The 19953-nt window shown below is 41.6% G+C and overlaps 1 protein-coding gene across 2 annotated transcripts in view; it reads left to right on the top strand.

Annotated features, from left to right (window-relative positions):
- LOC137616267 (COMM domain-containing protein 3) overlaps window positions 1-19725 on the top strand; it is a 173774-nt gene extending 154049 nt beyond the window's left edge. For both annotated transcript variants that reach the window (XM_068345888.1, XM_068345887.1), the window contains one exon: window positions 8959-19725. In XM_068345888.1, coding sequence (XP_068201989.1) covers window positions 8959-9135 — 177 coding nt within the window. In that variant the 3' untranslated portion in view covers window positions 9136-19725. The remainder of the gene's footprint in view (window positions 1-8958) is intronic.
- Window positions 19726-19953: the final 228 nt, after the last annotated feature.

Genomic DNA, 19953 nt, shown 5'->3' with positions numbered 1-19953 from the left:
CATTTGATGCGTATCTTCTCCAGACTCCTGACGCATCTTTCAGCTGTGCTCTTAGCACTGGGTCTGTTACTGCTGCGAACTGGAGAGAGCCCAGTACTCTTTCCTGTTGGCGTCTTGAGATCCTGTTGGATTTCAGTAGTCTCTTGACAGACCTCGCAATCTCTCTCCTCTTCTTTGGTGGAATGGAGAGGTGTGACTTCAAGTTCCAATGGATTCCCAGCCATTGAAACTCCTGAGCTGGAGAGCGTCGAGACTTCTTGAAGTTCATCTTGAATCCCAGATGTTCCAGGAACTGGGTCACTTTCTTGGATGCTTGCAGACAAGCCGTCCTGGATGCTGCCCACACCAGCCAGTCGTCCAGGTACGCTGCTACCTGAACACCTTTTAGGGGTAGTTGTTGAACGACTGCGTCTGCAAGTTTCGTGAAGATCCTTGGGGCTATGTTTAGTCCGAAGGGCATGGCTCTGAAGACATACTTTTTCTTCTGTAGCTTGAATCCTAGGTAGGAGGAGAAGGGGCGGTTGACTGGGAGATGCCAATAAGCATCTGCCAGGTCTATTGAGACTGTGCACGCCCCTTTTGGTAACAGGGTCCTTATGTGCTGAAGGGTTAACATCCTGAACTTGCTGTTCTATATGAACTTGTTGAGTGGCGACAAGTCCAGAATGACTCTGAGTTTGTCTTGAGTCCTTCTTGGGAACACAAAACAGCCTTCCCTGTAATTTGATGGACTTGGCTCTCCTTATTACCCGTTTGCTCAAGAGTTCTAGGGTATATTCTTCCAATGAGGGGGTGGAGTGTTGGAAGAATTGAGGAAATGATGGTGGAGGCTTGCTCCAGCTCCATCCAAGTCCATTCTTGTTCAGGCTGTGGGCCCAAGGATTGAAGGTCCAACGATCCTGAAAGTGTTGGAGCCTCCCTCCTACCTGAGGCATCTCATTGCTTCGATTGTCCGGAGGATTTACCTCCCTGACCCCGTCCTCCCCTACCTCGTGAGGGGTGTCTTGAGGAGTCCCGTCTGGAACCTCTACCTTTGGGACAAAACGTGGTGGTTTGCCTCTCAAACCCAGGGTTGAATGCTGGTGACTGCGCCACCAGCTGTTGAGGCACCACTTGGAATGTGGTTTGTGGTTGAGCAACCACTTGGGGCACCACAGTCATGGTGACTGTGGGATGTTGTTGGGCAGGCCGAGGGAGTAGTCTAGGCTTCTTGGTCTTCCTCTTAGGTTGGGGACCCGCATCCGAGGAAGACTTACGTTTTGATGAGATGCCCCACTTCTGGAGAAGATTCCTATTCTCCGTGGCAGCTCTATCAACTACCTCCTTGACCACTTCATTTGGGAAGAGGTCTTTACCCAGATATTGGAAGCTATCAGCTTCTTGGGTTCATGTTTCACTGTTGCTGCAGCAAACACGAACTCTCTACATACTCTCCTAGCCTTCATAAAGGTGTACAGGTCCTTTACTAAGGTGGCCATGTGCATCTTGGCCATGACCATGTTCATGTCTGGGGTGCTCTTTTGGCCTGCACACATCTCCATGCAGTTCTGTAGGGATAGGGATGCCGTAAGTCTTTCCTTCGTCTCTTGCTCCCTAATCAAGAGAAAGTCTGACAGTTTCAGGAGATTCTCGCTGAACTGTCGTCCCGTGATATCTGCAACCAACTTCCCTACTGAGAAGGTTAGGTGGACTTCATTCCACTCCTTATCCTCCATGGGCTGGGCTAACGACAGAGGTCTACACTCCTCTAGTGTAGGGCATGGTTTGCCTCCCTCCACTGCCTTGGCAACAGCTTTAAAAGCGTTCGACGTAAAGGGGAAGGCTATTGAAGCAGGAGCAAGAAAGGTAGGATGCTTCTTGCTCAAGGCGGACACTTTCGAGTTCGTGTAACCCACCTTCTTCAGGCTACTCGACAAGAGAGCCTGTGCCTTGTCGTGGTCGAATACCATGACCTCCTTGGGTTCCGTCTCTTTGACGCTGACTCTTGCTTCAGTAGGATGAAGCATTCTGGGTAAGCATTAAAGCTTGGCCAGAACTGGATGTCGTTTAAGGGGACGGATCCCATCTTCTCCGATATGTAGAGTTTGCCATTAGTGATTGGCATAAACTCTGCATACCTCCAGGAATTAGTTTTGGAGCAGGATTGGAGGTCTTGGACTCTGGGTCGCTTGTATGACCCCCGGGAGGCGGTGAGTCGAGCTTCACGGAGCTCTCTCTCAAGTCTCGCTTCCCCAGCTTCGCCTTGCTTGCGAATGCTCTCCATTAGGGCCGTAAGATAGGCCAGTGCCTGGCTCATGTCGCCTGATGGAGGGGTAGGAATAGAAGATGTTGAGGGTAACGGCTCTGGTGCCGGCACAGATGGAAGGAACCCCGACTCGACCTCATCTTCTTCTTCCGGAGATAGAGTAGACTCCTCCTCAGGATCATCCTTCAAAAGAGCCTTCTCAGTGTCCGTGGACACTTCTGACATCCTTTCCTCCTGGTGGATGTCCATGCCTTGCAACGCCTCACTGACATCCATCTCGATGGCAATCTGGACGCAGGGAGGTCCGGGTCGTGCTTGGAGTACGACAGCTTCACTACCCGCTTTCGGGAACAGCAAGTTACGCATCCTTTCATTAGGCAGGTACGGTCCCGGAGAGTTCTTCTGGAACCCTCGCACCCATTTGCGCAGCTTTTCTCGTGCTGCATCCATCGACTCCGTTGACTTAGGGTTTTTGAATCCTTCGGTCACTAAGGTCTGGCAGATGTTGCAGTCTTGGGGGTCCCAATACCGCAGGGTTTGGGTAGTGATGGTGGAGGAGGCATGAGACCTTCAGGCTTTGTTACCACAGAAGTTCCTACTCATGTGGTTACAGAAGATCACGTCGCACTTCGTTTGGTCCTCCTGTAAAGAAAGGAAAATTAAATGAGTATGCAGTTGTTTATCTCACATGATAAACAGATATGCAAAGTATTAATATTTCAACCATTATAGCTTAGGATAGTAAGCTAGAAGGGAGATAGGAAAGACACATACTTGTGTCTCCTGTCCAGCCAATTGCGGTGACCTCCCCCAATATTAAAGTTATAGTTTCCTTATCAAGGCAAACTCAAAGAGAAGGGGTTCTAACCTCTAGGGATAGAATAAGTATATACTAACACTGACCCTTCTAAATTATTTAATATTGTGGGGTAAGTCGTTAACTGATTTACTATCAGTGTATTGAAGGAAACCTTTTCTTTCAATATAGGATTGGTTTCAACAATACAATGTGCAAGGATACACAAGGTATGTTGGAAAATAACTACGGTATAATATATACTATAGTTTTCTGTCTGCAGTATACAGGTATACTATACAGTACTGCAAATATACTGGCTACTGTATAATCATATACTGTAGTTCAGCCGGCCTGATGCCGGCTAGGCTAGTACCTGGGGCCACGTTCCGGCCGGCATGTCGCCGGCTGGATAGCACCTGGCAGCACCAGTCCAGCTGGCATGCCGCCGGCTGAGTTAGTACCTGACGGCACCGGTCCAACCGGCAGTATACCTGGCAGCACTAGCTGACAGAGAGAGAGAAAGCATGGAGTGAAGGGCTGTCTTATTAAAATGTATATTTACAATAAATAAGGGTGTAAGTACTTAACCTTACTGCCTTCCTCCAGAATGAGGGTTCAAATGGAAGGGGAGAATGCATCATTCAGGCTTCCATCCAGCCACAAGATCCGTTGCCGGTCGCTGCCGGTTTCAGGGATGTGGATGGCAGTCCAAGGGAGGACTGAAGAACACTCAACAATAGAAGGGTCTCCCACCGGCAGCCGTCACAGCCGGCACAACCTTTCCCGGAGCCATGCATCCATAAGGGAAAGACTGAGTGACTATACAGCTGCTTATGTAGGAGCCCGGCCGGCACCACAATCTACCCGGCAAGCAGTGAGATTGTAGGACAGTGGTCACAGGATTGGGATAGCTAGGCCATCGCTAAAGGACAGAGAGGGGCAGGGAAAGGGTCCTGTATCAAGTGTAGAAGAAGGCAGCAGGATTGCCGCCACTTCTACACATGAGTAAAACTTTGTTTCAGTATCGGCGCCATCCTAGGCGGCAGAATAATATCTATTCTTCAGCCTAGGGTCTGCCAAAACAGGACTAGTCTTCTAGACCGCAGGGGAGATGGTGGCGGCATCATACTACCACTTCAAGTGCGGGCTAGGGAGGCTTAGCCTCCTATGCCGACAGCTTTACGCCGGCAGGGGAGTGACTACTCGCCCTGCTGCTCAGCCGCCAGCAGAAAGACTGAATACTCTGAGGTTCTGTCAAAAAACCAAAGCCGGGATACTCGCCGGCAAGGGTGGGAGACAGAAAACACTAGCCTAGTCAAGCCGGAGTGAACTACTCTATGGCAAGACCAGTATAGGGTTGTCGCCTATGGCGGCACTCAGAGGGAAGGAAGGATTACCCTTAAATCTCCACAGGAGACGAGTATCGAGTTATATAACTAATTTTAGGAGATATACTATCTCCCATTGAATTGATAAAACGATACACGAAGGTAAACGCGGATAATGTATGAAGGTATACTAAAGCGCATAGGCTAGGTAGCCAAGTGCGGGGCGAGATCTCGGTTACCTAAATCGCCGAAACTCTTAACATATAGGATCGACATAAAGAAGAGGAAATTTGTATGCATATATATATATCTTTACTAGTATAATTGTGCCTAAATAGCTTTCATAATTTATTAATGCTATTACAACAGGGAATGTCGTTCTGCTAATTAAATAAAACATGCATAACGAACGACAGCACCCATGGCGCCTCCGGTGACTGGCCAACCTCCATAACACATTAAATTAAACTAATTTCACTGTGAAGCAGGAACTAAAAATTATACACTGTAAAGAATAAATACTCAACTTTCCAGAGGCAGAAGAAGCTGGAGATTGCATTATAATTCCTCTCGATAATGATAAAAAAACGTTAGAATAACAGGGAAAACCACCGTGCGAAATCGCTACTGGAAGAGGAATGAGCGCCATCTTGGAGACTCGTAATAGTACAGGAGGAAGGGTAACCTTGATAACGGCTCCCCATCTGTTTTTCGCTACTCTTCCCCCTCGAAACGAAAACGCTATTCTGGGTGAAGATTGCTATGTGTCGTATCAAGATATACGTCCCCTGATATTATGCGATATCCTTAAGATAAATTTTACGGATATTCGCGCCAGGAGTTAGAATTCTGGAGACCTAAAGGTCAATTCTCTGGGAATATCACTGTAGTCAAATATCCCTTAAAAAGCTACCAATAGGAACCTTCCATTAGGACGACATGGTTTTAGCCCAAAAAAGCATTCATGGCGTACGACAGCGCTCCCAAAATGGCTGCCTCCGGTGCTGGCTCTGCTCCACTTAACACACCTAAATTATGCTAATTTAACTGTAAGAAGGGAGCTAAAAATTATACACAGGAAAGATTAAATACTCAACTTTCCAGAGGATGAAGATGCTGGAGATTGCATTGTATTAATCCTTGAGAAAAGTAACAACACCGAGAGCAAGTGGGAGAAACACCGTGCTTAATTGGCTACTTCAAAAGTAATAGTACGCTGTGGTAGTACTGGGAGGGGATCCACTGGGTAACCTTGATAATGGATCCCCTTCAATTTCGCCACTCTTCCCTCTCAAAGCGAAAACTCTTTTCGGGGTGAAGATTGCCATGTGTTGTATCAAGAAATACGTCCCCTGATATTATGCAATATCCTTAAGAGTTATATTAATATATAAAAGTGTTGGGGTCAGTTAAGGGAGTAGTAAAAAATAGAGGGTTGGGCATGAATGTAAAGAGAGTTCTGTATGAGAAAGTGATTGTACCAACTGTGATGTATGGATCGGAGTTGTGGGGAATGAAAGTGACGGAGAGACAGAAATTGAATGTGTTTGAGATGAAGTGTCTAAGGAGTATGGCTGGTGTATCTCGAGTAGATAGGGTTAGGAACGAATTAGTGAGGGTGAGGATGGGTTTAAGAAATGAGTTAGTAGCTAGAGTGGATATGAATGTGTTGAGGTGGTTTGCCCATGTTGAAAGAATGGAAAATGGCTGTCTGCTAAAGTAGGTGATGAATGCAAGAGTTGATGGAAGAAGTACAAGAGGAAGGCCAAGGTTTGGGTGGATGGATGTAGTGAAGGAAGCTCTGGGTAATAGGAGGATATATGTGAGAGAGGCAAGAGAGCGTGCTAGAAATAGGAATGAATGGTGAGCGATTGTGACGCAGTTCCGGTAGGCTCTGCTGCTTCTTCCGGTGCCTTGGAAGACCGCGGAGGTAGCAGCAGTAGGGGATTCAGCGTTATGAAGCTTAATCTGTGATGGATAATGTGGTAGGGTGGGCTGTGGCACCCCTAGCAATACCAGCTGAACTCGGTTGAGTCCCTTATTTTTTACGCTCAAAAGAGGACGAAAGGAAATGCCTGAGCGTAAGGCTTTATCGCAATTTAAAAGGTTTCTAATTCCATGATACCTTTCATCCTTCTCCTTTGGTCTAAACTAATACATATAAATATGCGTAAATAAATACACTCTCAAATGCATTCATACCTGCTCAAATGCATTCATACACTCTCAAATGCATTCATATACATATATATTGCAAGAGTAGATTTGGAAGTGTGAAAATATCTCTGTATCTAAATGTAATTGTACACTTATGTTATACTTTTTTTATTACATTCACTAATGAGGCTGGAAGGTGACGTTAAAAGAGAGTGAGGGTAGTCGTCTTGTGTGAATATTCCTCCATTCTGATGTTGGCATCGCTTGCTCCCTGCAAGTTCATCAAAGGGAAGACCGCTTACCTCTTACCTAGAGCTTGACTTCGGTATTGCTCGTCTTTGCTGACGACACTGCTCTCCCTCGTTACGTGGGCAGCGGCGGAGCCTCTGCCTCTCTGGGAACACTTTTTCGACCCGTGGGTTAGGCTATTCTCCCGAGATTTTCTTCAGCTAATTAAATTTAAATAAGATTGTTAACCTTACATTTCTACAGCACTATTGACGCTGCTCTCCTTCTTTCGGTGATGACAGCTTGCTTAGTCTTTGGCTTGTTCCTGTGCCTTTCGGGGGACACCTTTCCTGTCTGCGGGTTAGGTTGTCCTCCTGAGGGTATTTTTTCGTTCTTTTTTTGTTTTTCCCTCAGCGCTAGTGGCCGACGTAATGAGTGTGAAGTCGGACGATCCTGCCAGTCTCCACCTTCTTTACATGTACTTTCGGCAGTTCCGGACCACCGGAACAGTGGCTGTTTAGAAATTCAAAGTTCTCCGGGTAACCCCTTCGGGGACAACCCAGAAACAAGCTTTGGCTTCATTTCTTATGGAACACTCTATGTCGACGTTCAATTTAAGCTAGAGCTTGTTGAGGGTAAGCAAAGAGTGCTGCCCCTAAGTGCGCCTCCGGGTTTTGGAATTTTCCCTAACGAGAGAAAGTCCCTCCACCAGCCGTTGTTCGGCAATCCCTGCTTGTGGGGAGAATTGCTGACTGCGGCAGCAGATGTTGGTCACCTTTTCCCGTCTGCAGGAGAGACTTCCTTCACCTGTTCAGTCTCCTCTTCGGGGGATTCCTCCGGCGGGTATTGGATTTATCCATTCATGTCCATTGCGCTGACATCTTTCTTTGGGTAACCTGTTTGGGGAACCCAGAGAACAAAGTGCAGCTTCGTTCTCAAGCAACACTCTATGTCACCCTTCAATTTGAGCTAGAGCTAGTTGAGGGGATACAGAGTGTTTCCCGGAGGTTTGCCTCCAGGTGTTGGAACTTTCCCTTCTGTGGGAGAGTCCCTCCACAGCCTCTGTTCGGCAATCTTCCTCTATCTGGGGAGTTCCCGACAGGAGCAGCAGATGCTAACCCTTTGGATTCGTCCATTCTCCGCTCTTCCTCTTCGTGAGCAGACCTCGTCTCCCAGCACTGGTCTTGTCTAGACTCGTCCCTCCCTGCAGACTCATCTCGCCAGCAGACTCATCCCGCCCTGCAGACTTGTCACTCCCAACTGACTTGTCTTGCCAAGGACTTGTGTACACCATCAGTTCACGATCGCCCACGATCATCCTTCAGCTCGCTACCGCTGATGTTCACCACTCACCAGCTCACCATTTGACAGTTCATGATCGCTTCTCACTGTTTGCCAGCTGACTTAACACGTCAACTTGCTGTTTGCCAGCATGTGATCAGCACTCGCCAGCTCGCTGTTCGTCAGCTCGCGATTGTCACTCGCCCGCTCAGGATCGTCACTAGTCAGCTCTCTTCTAGGTTGCTGTTTGCTACAGCAAACGCTTCCAACACCTGACGCTTTTCCTTCAGCTACTTTTCCTTCTGGGGTAAAGTTGCTCTCCATGATGATCTGTTCTGGCTGAGACCCTCACTTCAATCAAGCATACTGCATTGCTCTTCTCAATGTGAGTCTCCTACTTCTCTAGTCATGGGAAAGTTTCCTTGTCTAGACAACATAGATCATCTTCCACCAGTTTCTTTCTCAATTTGAACTTTCTCACTATGTGTAGTTTCAGGATTGCTGTACTTCCTGTATAGATATCTTCAAGTGTTCTAACATAATATTCATCTATTCCTTGTCTATGAAGGGCTTTCATTACTATCAAAACTGTCAGAGTTTTGACAGTATTAAATGTAGCAAAACCTAATACAGTACAGGTTATACCTAACAGTATCATTAGAAAATTCCTGATGCAGTTGATAGATGTTTAGCAACATTTAGCATGCATAGCAAAGGCTATATGGTAATGAAAAATAATTATGTAGAACAGGTATGAGAATGGCATTGTTAATAATAAATCTAATGTTGATGCTAAAACGGTTTCATTGAAAAATGTTTGATGATAAAATTTGCTGAATTTAAGCAGAATGTGGCACCTCATCCACCAAATTATTAGACATAGAAGCAGCATTGTAATTTAATGCACTTTTATGTTCCAGAGCAGTACTGGTGAAGAAGGTGGTGGTGCCATGTACCTTATTACACTTTACACTGAAGAAGCAGATGGCCAGCAAGGAAAGGTTACCTTTTCATGTTCTTTATCACAACTTACCCATCTTGTTACACGTTTAAGGCAAGCTAGTAGGTGTATTCAAAAATATGCTAGTACTAGCTGATTAAATGAAGAATTAGGTAAATTATTTTTACTATACACAGTATATCATTGCTCAGTCAACCATTGTTGGTGCTAGGATTGTCTCTTGTGTAGATCTTTCAAGTTGATTAATTGTGATAGAGGCCAATGATTTAATTGAGGTTATTGGCTAAGAAATTACAGTAATGCAGAATCTATATTGGAACATCAAAGCTTTGAGTGTAATATTTTCAAGAGATTTCTAATCGTAATATATTTATTTACAATCATGTGCACTTATGACTGACTAAATCATCAATTACTGCTTTTCTCATTGCACCCATGAGCATATCACTTCTGAAGGATAATTTAAAGTAACATTACAGCTAATGTTTTATTTGGAATCAAAGTTTTGAACGTCCATCTTTTAAAACGTGTCTTCCCAGGCAGATATTGTATACCTGTGTTAGTTTAGCAACGTGAGCATGTGCGACTTACCTACCTCCTCTTATGCACCGTATTTTGACGTTAAATATCAATTTTTTTTCTAATTAAACACTAAATCTTTAGGATATGAATACCCTACTGGATTTAGTGATCACTTCTTTGTTGTAATTTTTATCAATTAAATGCAAGCAAGCATACTCGCATATTTATATAAGTACACTAGTAATTTTTATCATGTGATTTTTGAGAGAAAGATAGGACAGTCTAAGACTTAATTAACCTCTGAAAAAAACTGTAATTTTAATTTTAATGATGGTCATTTGATAATTTTACATTATGAATTACTGTACTTAGAATATAGATATTGTTGTGACAATCCTCATTATACTCCTCACATGAACACTTCTGTCACTGCCGTTGCAATTTTGTATTTATCGCTGAATTGCTAATGTTGTATTGTATCATAGACTTAAGAACTTCCACATATTGTATGCTATGAATTCTGTATACCTGTTTTTCTCATTATTATGTGTTATGAAACATTAATTTCTTGTTAGGTATTCTAGGAAATCAAAAACTCTGGATATGAGCATACATATTATATTCATATATGAGTACTATGATAACCAGTTTTATGTTTGCCTTTACTTGATGATACATTCTAGGAAATAACGTTGCCATATCATAGAACTAACCAGTAGTCAATAAGAGTACAGTTTTTTTTAAATATGGTGTATGTCCTAAGAGAATTAGCTCATTATTTCAGTAGCAGTACTGCCTCCTGTGTTTTACATCATTGGGTGAAAGGTATTTTGACCCTTTTTTTTTTTCAATGGCTTTATCTTATTGTTGCCCTTGCCTTTTCTTGATGATTTAATTTCATCAGTGAAGCGAAACTGGACCTGAACATTAGGAATTAATATTTTTTCTTACACAAATACAATCCTTCATCCTTTTATAGGAGTATGCTTTTAACCAAGCTGCATACAGCTGTTGAAACATAATGGGTTGGTGGTAGTTGAGAATAAACCAGACTAACCCAACAAACCACTGAGCTCCCACTTTGCTTTCAGCTGCTGGATAGTACAGATGCACTTCCGGTGTCCTCATCTGGCTGTTCTAATATTTGGCTTTTTCATTTGGATAATTGTGTTGGTAAATTGCAGTGTGCAAGGAAGGAAGGATTTGCAGTTGTTTCCCAATATCTCTATCTGTGTGACAGTTTTTTGGCCAGACCTGGTAATATTCACATTCTTGTTCCTGTTAGACAGCATTCCTGTTTGCCATTTATAAGCTTGCATATGTGGCCTTGTGATGACATTGACTGCATAATCCTAAGGAGGTTTGCAATCCTTAGATGTCGATGGTTTCTGTCTAAGGAAAGAATGTTCTTCTGTCACCAAGTATGAAGGAAAAGGATGCCGCTCTTCTTACTTTCAGTGTCTTCCAATCCCAGAAAGGTAGTAAGTACATAACACCTGGTTGTGATGTCTCTTCATAGAGTTCCTATGGTCTGCTCCCGCATGAGTGTCATCACTGGCCTGTCCAACCTAGTAGAAAGCAAACTTCAAGTTCTTTCTCCTCTATTTAATCTTTATGGTGAAATCTTTCTGCTACTTCTAGAGAAGAATAAGTTGAAGGAATTATCGATGATACATTATCTAAAAAGACCAATTGATAGGGGTTACATACAAGTGAGTCCTACCATTTCTCTCCCCTTGAGAGACACAATGTGGTACTAGGAACTCCCTACTTGAGTAAATGTTGAAAATTCTCTCATAGTGGGAAGGAATGCTGGCAGACTCAACTCTGGGGAGGTTTCTGTGTACTCGGTGTGGGTGTTAATAATGGAAGAAGTAAGTGCCAAGACTTGTCTCATAGCGGCAAGAAACATTGGCGCACTACACTCGTACAGAGCTAAACGCATACACTGCCATTCAGAAAAACTGGCACTACTGTACCCTTCTTCTCCTTTCCTGAACAATTTATCTCTTTTGGGAGAGAGGGAAGCAGTACATGCTGAGAGTTGTCCCTAACAGGAGGAAATATCAATATGTGCCACTTCTGCACCTATATTCGTTCCTGTACCATGAGGAATACTTGCCAAAAATTGTCCCATTGAGGAAAATGTTGTCACGCATAACTTATTATCTCATACCGGATGCAGTTCCCTTAACTGAATGCTGTTACTTCTCCTGAAGAAGACGTAGTCGAAGATGACTGATCAATATACAGTAGTAATGTGTCTCCGGCGATCTCTCCCTGCAAACGTGAGGATAGTACGTACCAGGAGAAGCAGTACATGGTCTTCCCTTTATGTTTTGTCTTCACGGGAATGTTACAATTGTGTTCTTGCCCCTCGAGACAGGATTCCTTATGTTTCTTCTCTACGATAGTCGTTTCCTATAGGATTAGCCAAGCACCATGATCGAGAACCGTGCTTGTTCATCCCTTCATCCTCTACAGGGGATTGCCCCATTCTGTTTTCAGATGTACTGGCGACTATCTTATGGGGAGAAATTTTTCTTCAAAGAATTTCGAGAGAATCGTCAAGCTTATGGTTCGCGGCTTTAGTGTTACCAACTCAAGTAGAGATCTTCAAGATTTAGTCTATGTTTATCAAGGTCTTAGCACTCATTTGAGAGTTGTTGGAGAGATTTCTTTCATTGACGGAGAAACTAGTTCCTCAGTGGTTGGCTCCCCCCAATGATTGCTCCAGTAATTTCTGAAGTGTTTCTAGTCAGCAGCCAGCATCCCCCCCCCCCTTACATTTTGGTTTTGTTGGATCAGTAATATGGGACGATAATGATCGTCATCACCTGAATTCCTCATCTCTGAGGAATTTACTGTTCACAGACATATCTAGTGAGACCACCGACGCATACCTGAGTATCCAGTCCATCTTTGGGATAAGATCTACGGAAGAAACACACCTGCTTTTCAACTTATCAGTAATGCATGCAGCATTACTATATTTCAAACTTTTCAAAAGACTGATAAAGCACTCTGTAGTGGTGATGAATAGCAATGCTACAGTTCGTAACTCACATCAACAAAAGGGCTTGGTTCACAGCTACCGTGTCAATAACACAGTAGAGCTATTTGCAATTTCATCAAGACAGGCTTACTCCTCAAGCTACACAGTCAACAAGGATTTGTTGTAAGGGTCAATTGCGGCCTCCTACATCATTACGTTGTAGAAGGCTTCTTCCCTCAGGTTTTCATCATCGCTCGACTGGCTCACCATTCAGTTTAACTAGAAACTTAAAGGTTTCTTCTCCTCAAGGACACTTCCAACATCCCTAGGAATTCTAGACACGTCTTCCTTTCCTCCCATTTTCCTCTTTCATTGATTACTCAATACTCACTGTGAAGGATACCACTCACCTCTTGATACAAGGTTTTCAGCTAAGACTTAATTCTGGACTCTTCAAAAATCATTTAGATATTGTTATTGTTATTACTGTATTAGCTAAACTACAACCCTAGTTTGAAAAGTAGGATGCTACAAGCCAAAGGGCTCTAACAGAGAGTATCGCAATGAGGCACGGAAATAACAAATAAATAGTATATGAGAAATAAAGAGTAAAAATTGAATATTGGAAACGTCCCTGCCTGACGATCGTCGGATAGGGGTTTAAGTCCCTCTCAAACTCGATACTTTCTTCTAGTGTCTGTAACCTCAACATCCTTGTGAGCTAAGAGATAGGGTGTTTGGGGGAGCCTAATAGCTCTACCTGCTGAGTGATCCGCAGCCATTGCCTAGCCCTCCCTGGTCCTAGTGTGGGCACTGATTACATGTATATATGGTCAGTCTTTAGGGCATTGTCCTACTAGCTAGGGCATTGTCACTGTCCCTTGTCTCTGCCATTCATGAGTAGCCTCGAAAGCCTTTAAGATCTATCATATATAAACTATGAAATAAGACTTATGGCAACCTGTTCAACAGAAAAGCATTTGTAACAAGATTGAGGAGCTCCTAAGGAGCTCAAGAGGCATGGAAAGTTTTGTGAGTTCGCAGGTCTTTGTGAGTTCGCAGGTCTCTCAAGCAATCCTGCTCAAATCAGAGCGATGGGGCAGATAAGGCTTCAACCCTCGAGACTGTCTTCTACTAACATAGCCCTGACAAATTAAGTAGGGAAACATTATAAAGGATAGTAGGTCTTCATCACCATAGTGCAGGAGTTCATGCCCAGGACCTAGAACTCAGCCATTCATGACTTCAAATCTTTCTTCATTTTTTCCCTACAAGAAGCAACTGTCGGGATAGTGTGACTTGCCTTTCTGTCTTGGGAGGACACTACGACTCTTCCTACCTACAGCAATGGAGTCAATAAGAGAAAAGATCCTAGATCACTTGTTTCTTTTTAGAATCATGGGGGTTATCACACATGTTTTTCCTGCAGGTGAGGAAAGGAAAGTACCATCCTGAAGTCAAGGGCAATAAGTAAGACACATTAAATCTATCTCAGCTCTCAGGAAGAATCTGTCAAGGGTACAGTTCTTAAAGACTAGTCGGGTAATAACAGAAAATCTTCTCTACCCATTACCCACAAGAGTATGTCCATAGGTCCTTTGATGCCTGTATATTGATCCAATGATTATAGTTCAACAGTTCTTGTAGCTCCTTCATAGGGCAAGAAACATCTTGTTTTAGATAAGTCTAGAATGAGAGGTAAGATCGACTGGCTCATTTACCTCATCTTTCTTCCCCTTCCTTTGGGTTGCAGAAGTCACTTCATTATTTGCGTGATCGGACACTAGATGCAAGTAACCCATATGATGGAGTAACTTTTCTCAAGAAATAAGTTTTGTTTATTAGTATCTCTCCCAACTTCCTAGACTAGGAGGAGGATTGCCAAATGTATGCAACCCGTTTCTCATTATTGACTATACATTCAGGCAACATATCCTCCACATGGATATAGGTTTTTCCTTGACTATCTACCAGTCCCTGGCAGTGACCTTGTCGTTAGGTGGTTGACAGGAGTCATTACTTTTGCTTCTGTACAGGCCCAAAGTACTTTGATATTTCCTGAGAAAGTAAACCAGCCAGTTTGGATCTAGGGACTTCTTCCCTCCTGAGAGTTAGTCTCGTATGAAAGGATGGATTGTATTTGTGTAGGAACAAATCACAATTTTTTTATAATTGTATTTTTTATTACTATATAAACTGGAGTTCAAGTTACATTTCCTGCTTCAATACCACCTCAAGTCCTAGGTTTAAGTCAAAGTGGTAGCACAGTTGCCTGTAGAGGGGGTTGGGGCTTACCTGTCACCCTCTGGTTAACTACCGTCCCCTCATTGTAATTTTTAACAGCAGTATCCAACTTTACTCAAAGCATACTCCAATTAAATGACTCAGGTTTGTATAGTTAGGAAAAATACAAATGACTGTACTTTAAAAAAATTGAGTTTTACATTGCTTGAGATTAATTTTGAAATATGGAGCTTTATTTGATATATAATTGCAGTTGAATGGCTGGTTGTATCTTTGTTTTCAAATTGCTTGACGGTTACTTCAGTTGATGGGATGCGTCTTAATTTGAAAGTCAGTAATCTAAATACTGTAGTGTTGTTTTTACAAGACCAGGTTATATTGGCAAGCATTCCCTGGAAAAGAGTGAATATCCTGGTATCTGAAAAGTGGATTAATTACTGCATATGTGAAAGAGATTATGTTCTAGGAAGAGAAAATGAGTTGAGCCAGCTGTTCTCGGGAATTAGCAATTCAGGTGTTCTGTACCAAATAGTAGATTACTGTGGTTACTACTATAGTAATGTTATAGTATTTCATGTTAATTTCTTTGATGCCTATGAACCTTCATTAGAAATTTCTGATAACTGTGACATGGAAAGTCTGTCAAAGACAAAATTGGCTTCAAGATGAAAGGTTGTCCTTTGGCTGTGATCTTAAAGTGATAACTGACTGGATAGCTTTCAATTATTTGGCAAGAGATGACAGGGGGAAAGTCATGGATGGTTATACGTGGGTGGGGGATATTCAGACTTTTTTTGACTGGTTATTAGGGAAGAATACTACTGATCATTATTTGAACTACTTCTTTGAACCTTTAGGAAATTTAGACATGGGGTGCATGGTAGGATTAGTGAACAATCAGTTACTGTATTAGAGGTTGGGTTGTGAGCAACTGCTGAGGTTATCATGACCTTAAAACATCATCTGCACAGGATTTTTACCCACAGGGAATGTAAGAGTGGCTCATTAATATCAATTTCTATGTAACATCAATTATTTCAGGGAGTGGCTTGTTTAGTAGAAATATGCCATTCAATTCCTAGCATATCGATATTGGTTGGGGCCCTTGACAGAGTGGGTATTTAGATTTGGCACTAAATCATAGCTCTAAACTATATAATCTTGATTTTCCTACCTCTCACCTGCTTCTTTTTCTCACCTTATACTGTATGTATTGGTTTGGAAGGATGACCCTTTGGTGACTTCGATTCCGATTTTGAAAATTAAAAACATTAAGGAGAGTGAGATTGAATGACATTCATCACATGTAAGGTTCAAGTAGCTGTTGTGGCCAAGCAAGGTGAAATTCTGATGTTAAACTCTCCTCTTAATTCTGGATCTGATCTCAACTCTCAAGGTTCTAGGATTATCGTGTATTTCCCAGTTCAAACCCTAAGGCAGGCCATAGAAAAGGGCCTCATCCATTCTTTAAATTTAGTTTTATAGAAGGCATAGGAAATTACCCGATTGTATTTTATGACCTCCCATTTAAACACAAAAACATTGATAACTAAATCCCCAAAATGAAAAATTCATTGACCCTTAACAATAAAATCCCAAAAAAGAAACTTCATATAGGACATTGAGTCCACATGAATATACATTTAAATCTGAAAAACACACGACTCCTGAATACACTGAAGAAAAGAGTGAAAGCAAATGGAAATAGGACTTACCCAGAGGAATTCTGTTTGAAATTATTTAAGAGAAAGCTTTCTTAGAATTATTTCCTGAAAATGTACCCGCTCCCAAAAGGACCAGGAAAGAAATCAATTATAACCAAATTTTAAATCAGATGAATAATTGGGGATTCCTATAATTACTATTGATGGCTAACCACTGGGTGCATCCCAGTTCTGGGCTATTTGGCTTAAATTCTAGTTGTTAATCGGAAGCACAAAGTATATGGTTAGTTACTGTACATTCTCTTGCAGGTCCTCCTTCCTTGGCATCCTCATGAATGACCTTTTATGGTAATCGAATAATAAACCTCTTTACAGTATATTATTACTGTAATTGGTTTGCTATGAAACACGTTTGTGTTATTAAAACTTGGTTTAGTTTATCATAATATCATTAACCATATACTGCACTGTCTATATACCTGGATTGCTATTTAGGTGGGAGTACTAAGGTACTTTAAAACCCCAAAAGAGTAGATTGTACAAAGGAACTGTTAGGAGTCATGAATAGTTTTTTTAGAATTTGTATCAAAAGCAAAACAAAAATAGAAAAGGCATGAAATGGTGGATTTGAACTGCAAACTGTTTTGCTCTTTCAGTTGTCACTACTACAAGTTTCCATTAGTTTACTTATCTAATATGAGGCCCTGCTGCTTCTTCCTTCATTCCATAGAGAGTTACTCTATGGAGGCATGTCCCCATAGATAATTCAACTTTTTTAGGAAAAGCCTTATAGTGTCGTATCCCTTGTTGGTAACAGAATATGAAGAAGGGATGAAAATCGGAAATTAAAAGTTCTACTTTCGTTTGGGAAAAGAATATTAGTAAAAAATCTATCCTTAAAATATCTGCCCATAGTGAAACTGTCCCAGTGCTTGCCCTTTGACCTTAAGTTTTTAATCCAATCCAATCGTAAATTTAAAAAAGAAAGAAAAATATGAGGAAGGCAACTTAAATTCTTACTGGAAATACAAGTAAAATAAAGTACAGTACATGAGGTAAAATTTAATTGAAAATCAACAAATGTTGATACTGCCAAAATTGATAATCATAGATATAGGAAGTACAACAATGAAAAAAAAAATTATATGCCATCAACAAAAGCAAGAAAGAAAACAAGTCTATAGAATAAGAAGACTAGTGAAAGATATTTAGATAATTTTATACAAAATTGTGATAAGGTAGCATATGGTGAGGCTAGGTACCGTGGACATTATCAAAAGATTGAGATTCATGAGGGACCTATGAGTCCAACTGTCAAAGATAAAAGTTAACTTTGCATTTACAATGTAGTGTATGGTAATTTAATAATTTTATAGTAGTATGTTTTCTATTCTTAGAATTACCATACAAAATTAACTAGAATGTTTAAGAAAAAATAGAAGTTAACACATCCTCATAAGTTTTGCTATTGCAACCTGATATTCCAGGCTTGTGGATGACAATGCCAAAAATTATTGCTAAACCTCTTCCACACAAGGGACAAATGCAGGGTGGGAACTTTAAATTGCCAATGATTCTCTCACTTTGAACCATTGTTACTAGATCAAACAGTCCAAAACAGCCAGTAAGCATAGGCAGACAGTAGGCGTAGGCAGGCAAACATATGACTTGTATCAGACGCCGGGCAGAGTGCAGTCAGAGTTGTGCCCGGCAATATGGTCCCTATTCCAGTGCCCATTCAGTGCCTCAACAATGGACACCAGCACATTGATGGTTTGCCCATGGTTTCCACATTTGTGACATCATCTGCACTTGTAATCGCCACCCATACCCCAAAAAATGGTAATAGTGTCTGCCTGCCATACATTAGCCCATTATATGAAAGGGGCTCAAGAGAAACAGCTCTTATGATAACTCAATATGTATATTAATATTGTTTAAGGATAAAGTTTTCCTTATTTTAAATGTATACTGTATGTATACTGTTTGGGTGGATGGATGGAGTGAAGAAAGCTCTGGGTGATAGGAGGATAGATGTGAGAGAGGCAAGAGAGCGTGCTAGGAATAGGAATGAATGGCGAGCGATTGTGACGCAGTTCCAGTAGGCCCTGCTGCTTCCTCCGGTGCCTTAGATGACCGCGGAGGTAGCAGCAGTAGGGGATTCAGCAATATGAAGCTTCATCTGTGGTGGATAACGGGGGAGGGTGGGCTGTGGCACCCTAGCAGTACCAGCCAAACTCAGTTGAGTCCCTTGTTAGGCTGGGAGGAACGTAGAGAGGAAAGGTCCCCCCCCCTTTTTTTTTTTTTTTTCATTTGTTTGATGTTGGCTACCCCCCAAAATTGGGGGAAGGGCCTTGGTATATGTATGTATGTATGTATACTGTATGTGCCCTTTACTTCTGGAAGAGCTAAGGAAAGAGAAAAAATAGAATTTTGTTTTACCTGAGACCAAGATATTGGCTAATATTATACCAGATCTCTTCCTTCAAAGAACACTCAAATACGCTGAGAATGAGGAATGCATAGCAAACATTTCTCCCACACTCCACAACATATCTTCTGTGATCTTCCCCAACACCACTTTAGAATAAACAGTGTTCATTTGGCACATCCATCCCCCCCCCCCTTGATCTAGGCATTTGGGTATCCCTGTTTAAGCTATGTTTCAGCTCTTCAGTGATCTTTAATCCACGAGTTGTCATTATAAGAAGCTGATACTGTATCTGCTTGAATTACCTTTCCACCTAGTTATTAATCTGATTTGAGGCAATGGTTTGTTTGATATAAATTGGTGAGCATTTTTAAGATATATATCATGTTTCATACAAAATAGACTTCTATCCTCTGCCAAATTCCCCACCCCTCATCAATAATTGAGTATAGTTGTATAAGAACAAAACTAAAATGATGGGAGACATTTCAAACTGAAATATATCTGTAAGATAATGTTGGGTGTATATGATTTGTTTGATTTTTACTTTTGTTCGTCTAACCTAGAATAAGAAACTGTTTGCTGGTATTTGATCTTAGCTTAATTTCTTATAATATATTTTCATTTATATATCTTGCATGTAAGAAACAACTGGAAGGTCCCTTTTATATATCATGTTTTGACAACTTTTAAAGTCTGAAAGAGATCATTCCTTCATATGCCTTGGTATACGTATAATATAGCTTATATTTTATAAATCTATAATAATTATGATATTTCTTTCAACATTCCATTATCTTTGTGACACTACTGAACAGCCTTATTCTTTATTGCACATTGCAATAAATATTTGTCTCTGTGATATAAATCTTGATTCATTATACTGAAATGTTTCTTTTATTCAAGAACCTTTTCATTCCTTGTAATTTAGTGTCATTAGCCTTACATTCCTTCAACCCCAAGGCATCAGTGGATGGAGAGCGTTTGACAGCAACAGTTTGAAGATGTATAGAATTTCAAGATTACCACTGTTGTTTTCAGTTTGTAAATCCAAGGATAATTTATTTCACTATGATCAATTTTCCTCTTCTTGGCCTT

This window comes from Palaemon carinicauda, chromosome 22 (assembly GCF_036898095.1).
Source record: "Palaemon carinicauda isolate YSFRI2023 chromosome 22, ASM3689809v2, whole genome shotgun sequence".
In the NCBI taxonomy this organism is placed as follows: Eukaryota; Metazoa; Arthropoda; class Malacostraca; order Decapoda; family Palaemonidae; genus Palaemon; species Palaemon carinicauda.
The sequence above is the reverse complement of the archived record's forward strand: the minus strand, read 5'-3'. Positions and strand labels throughout refer to the sequence as shown.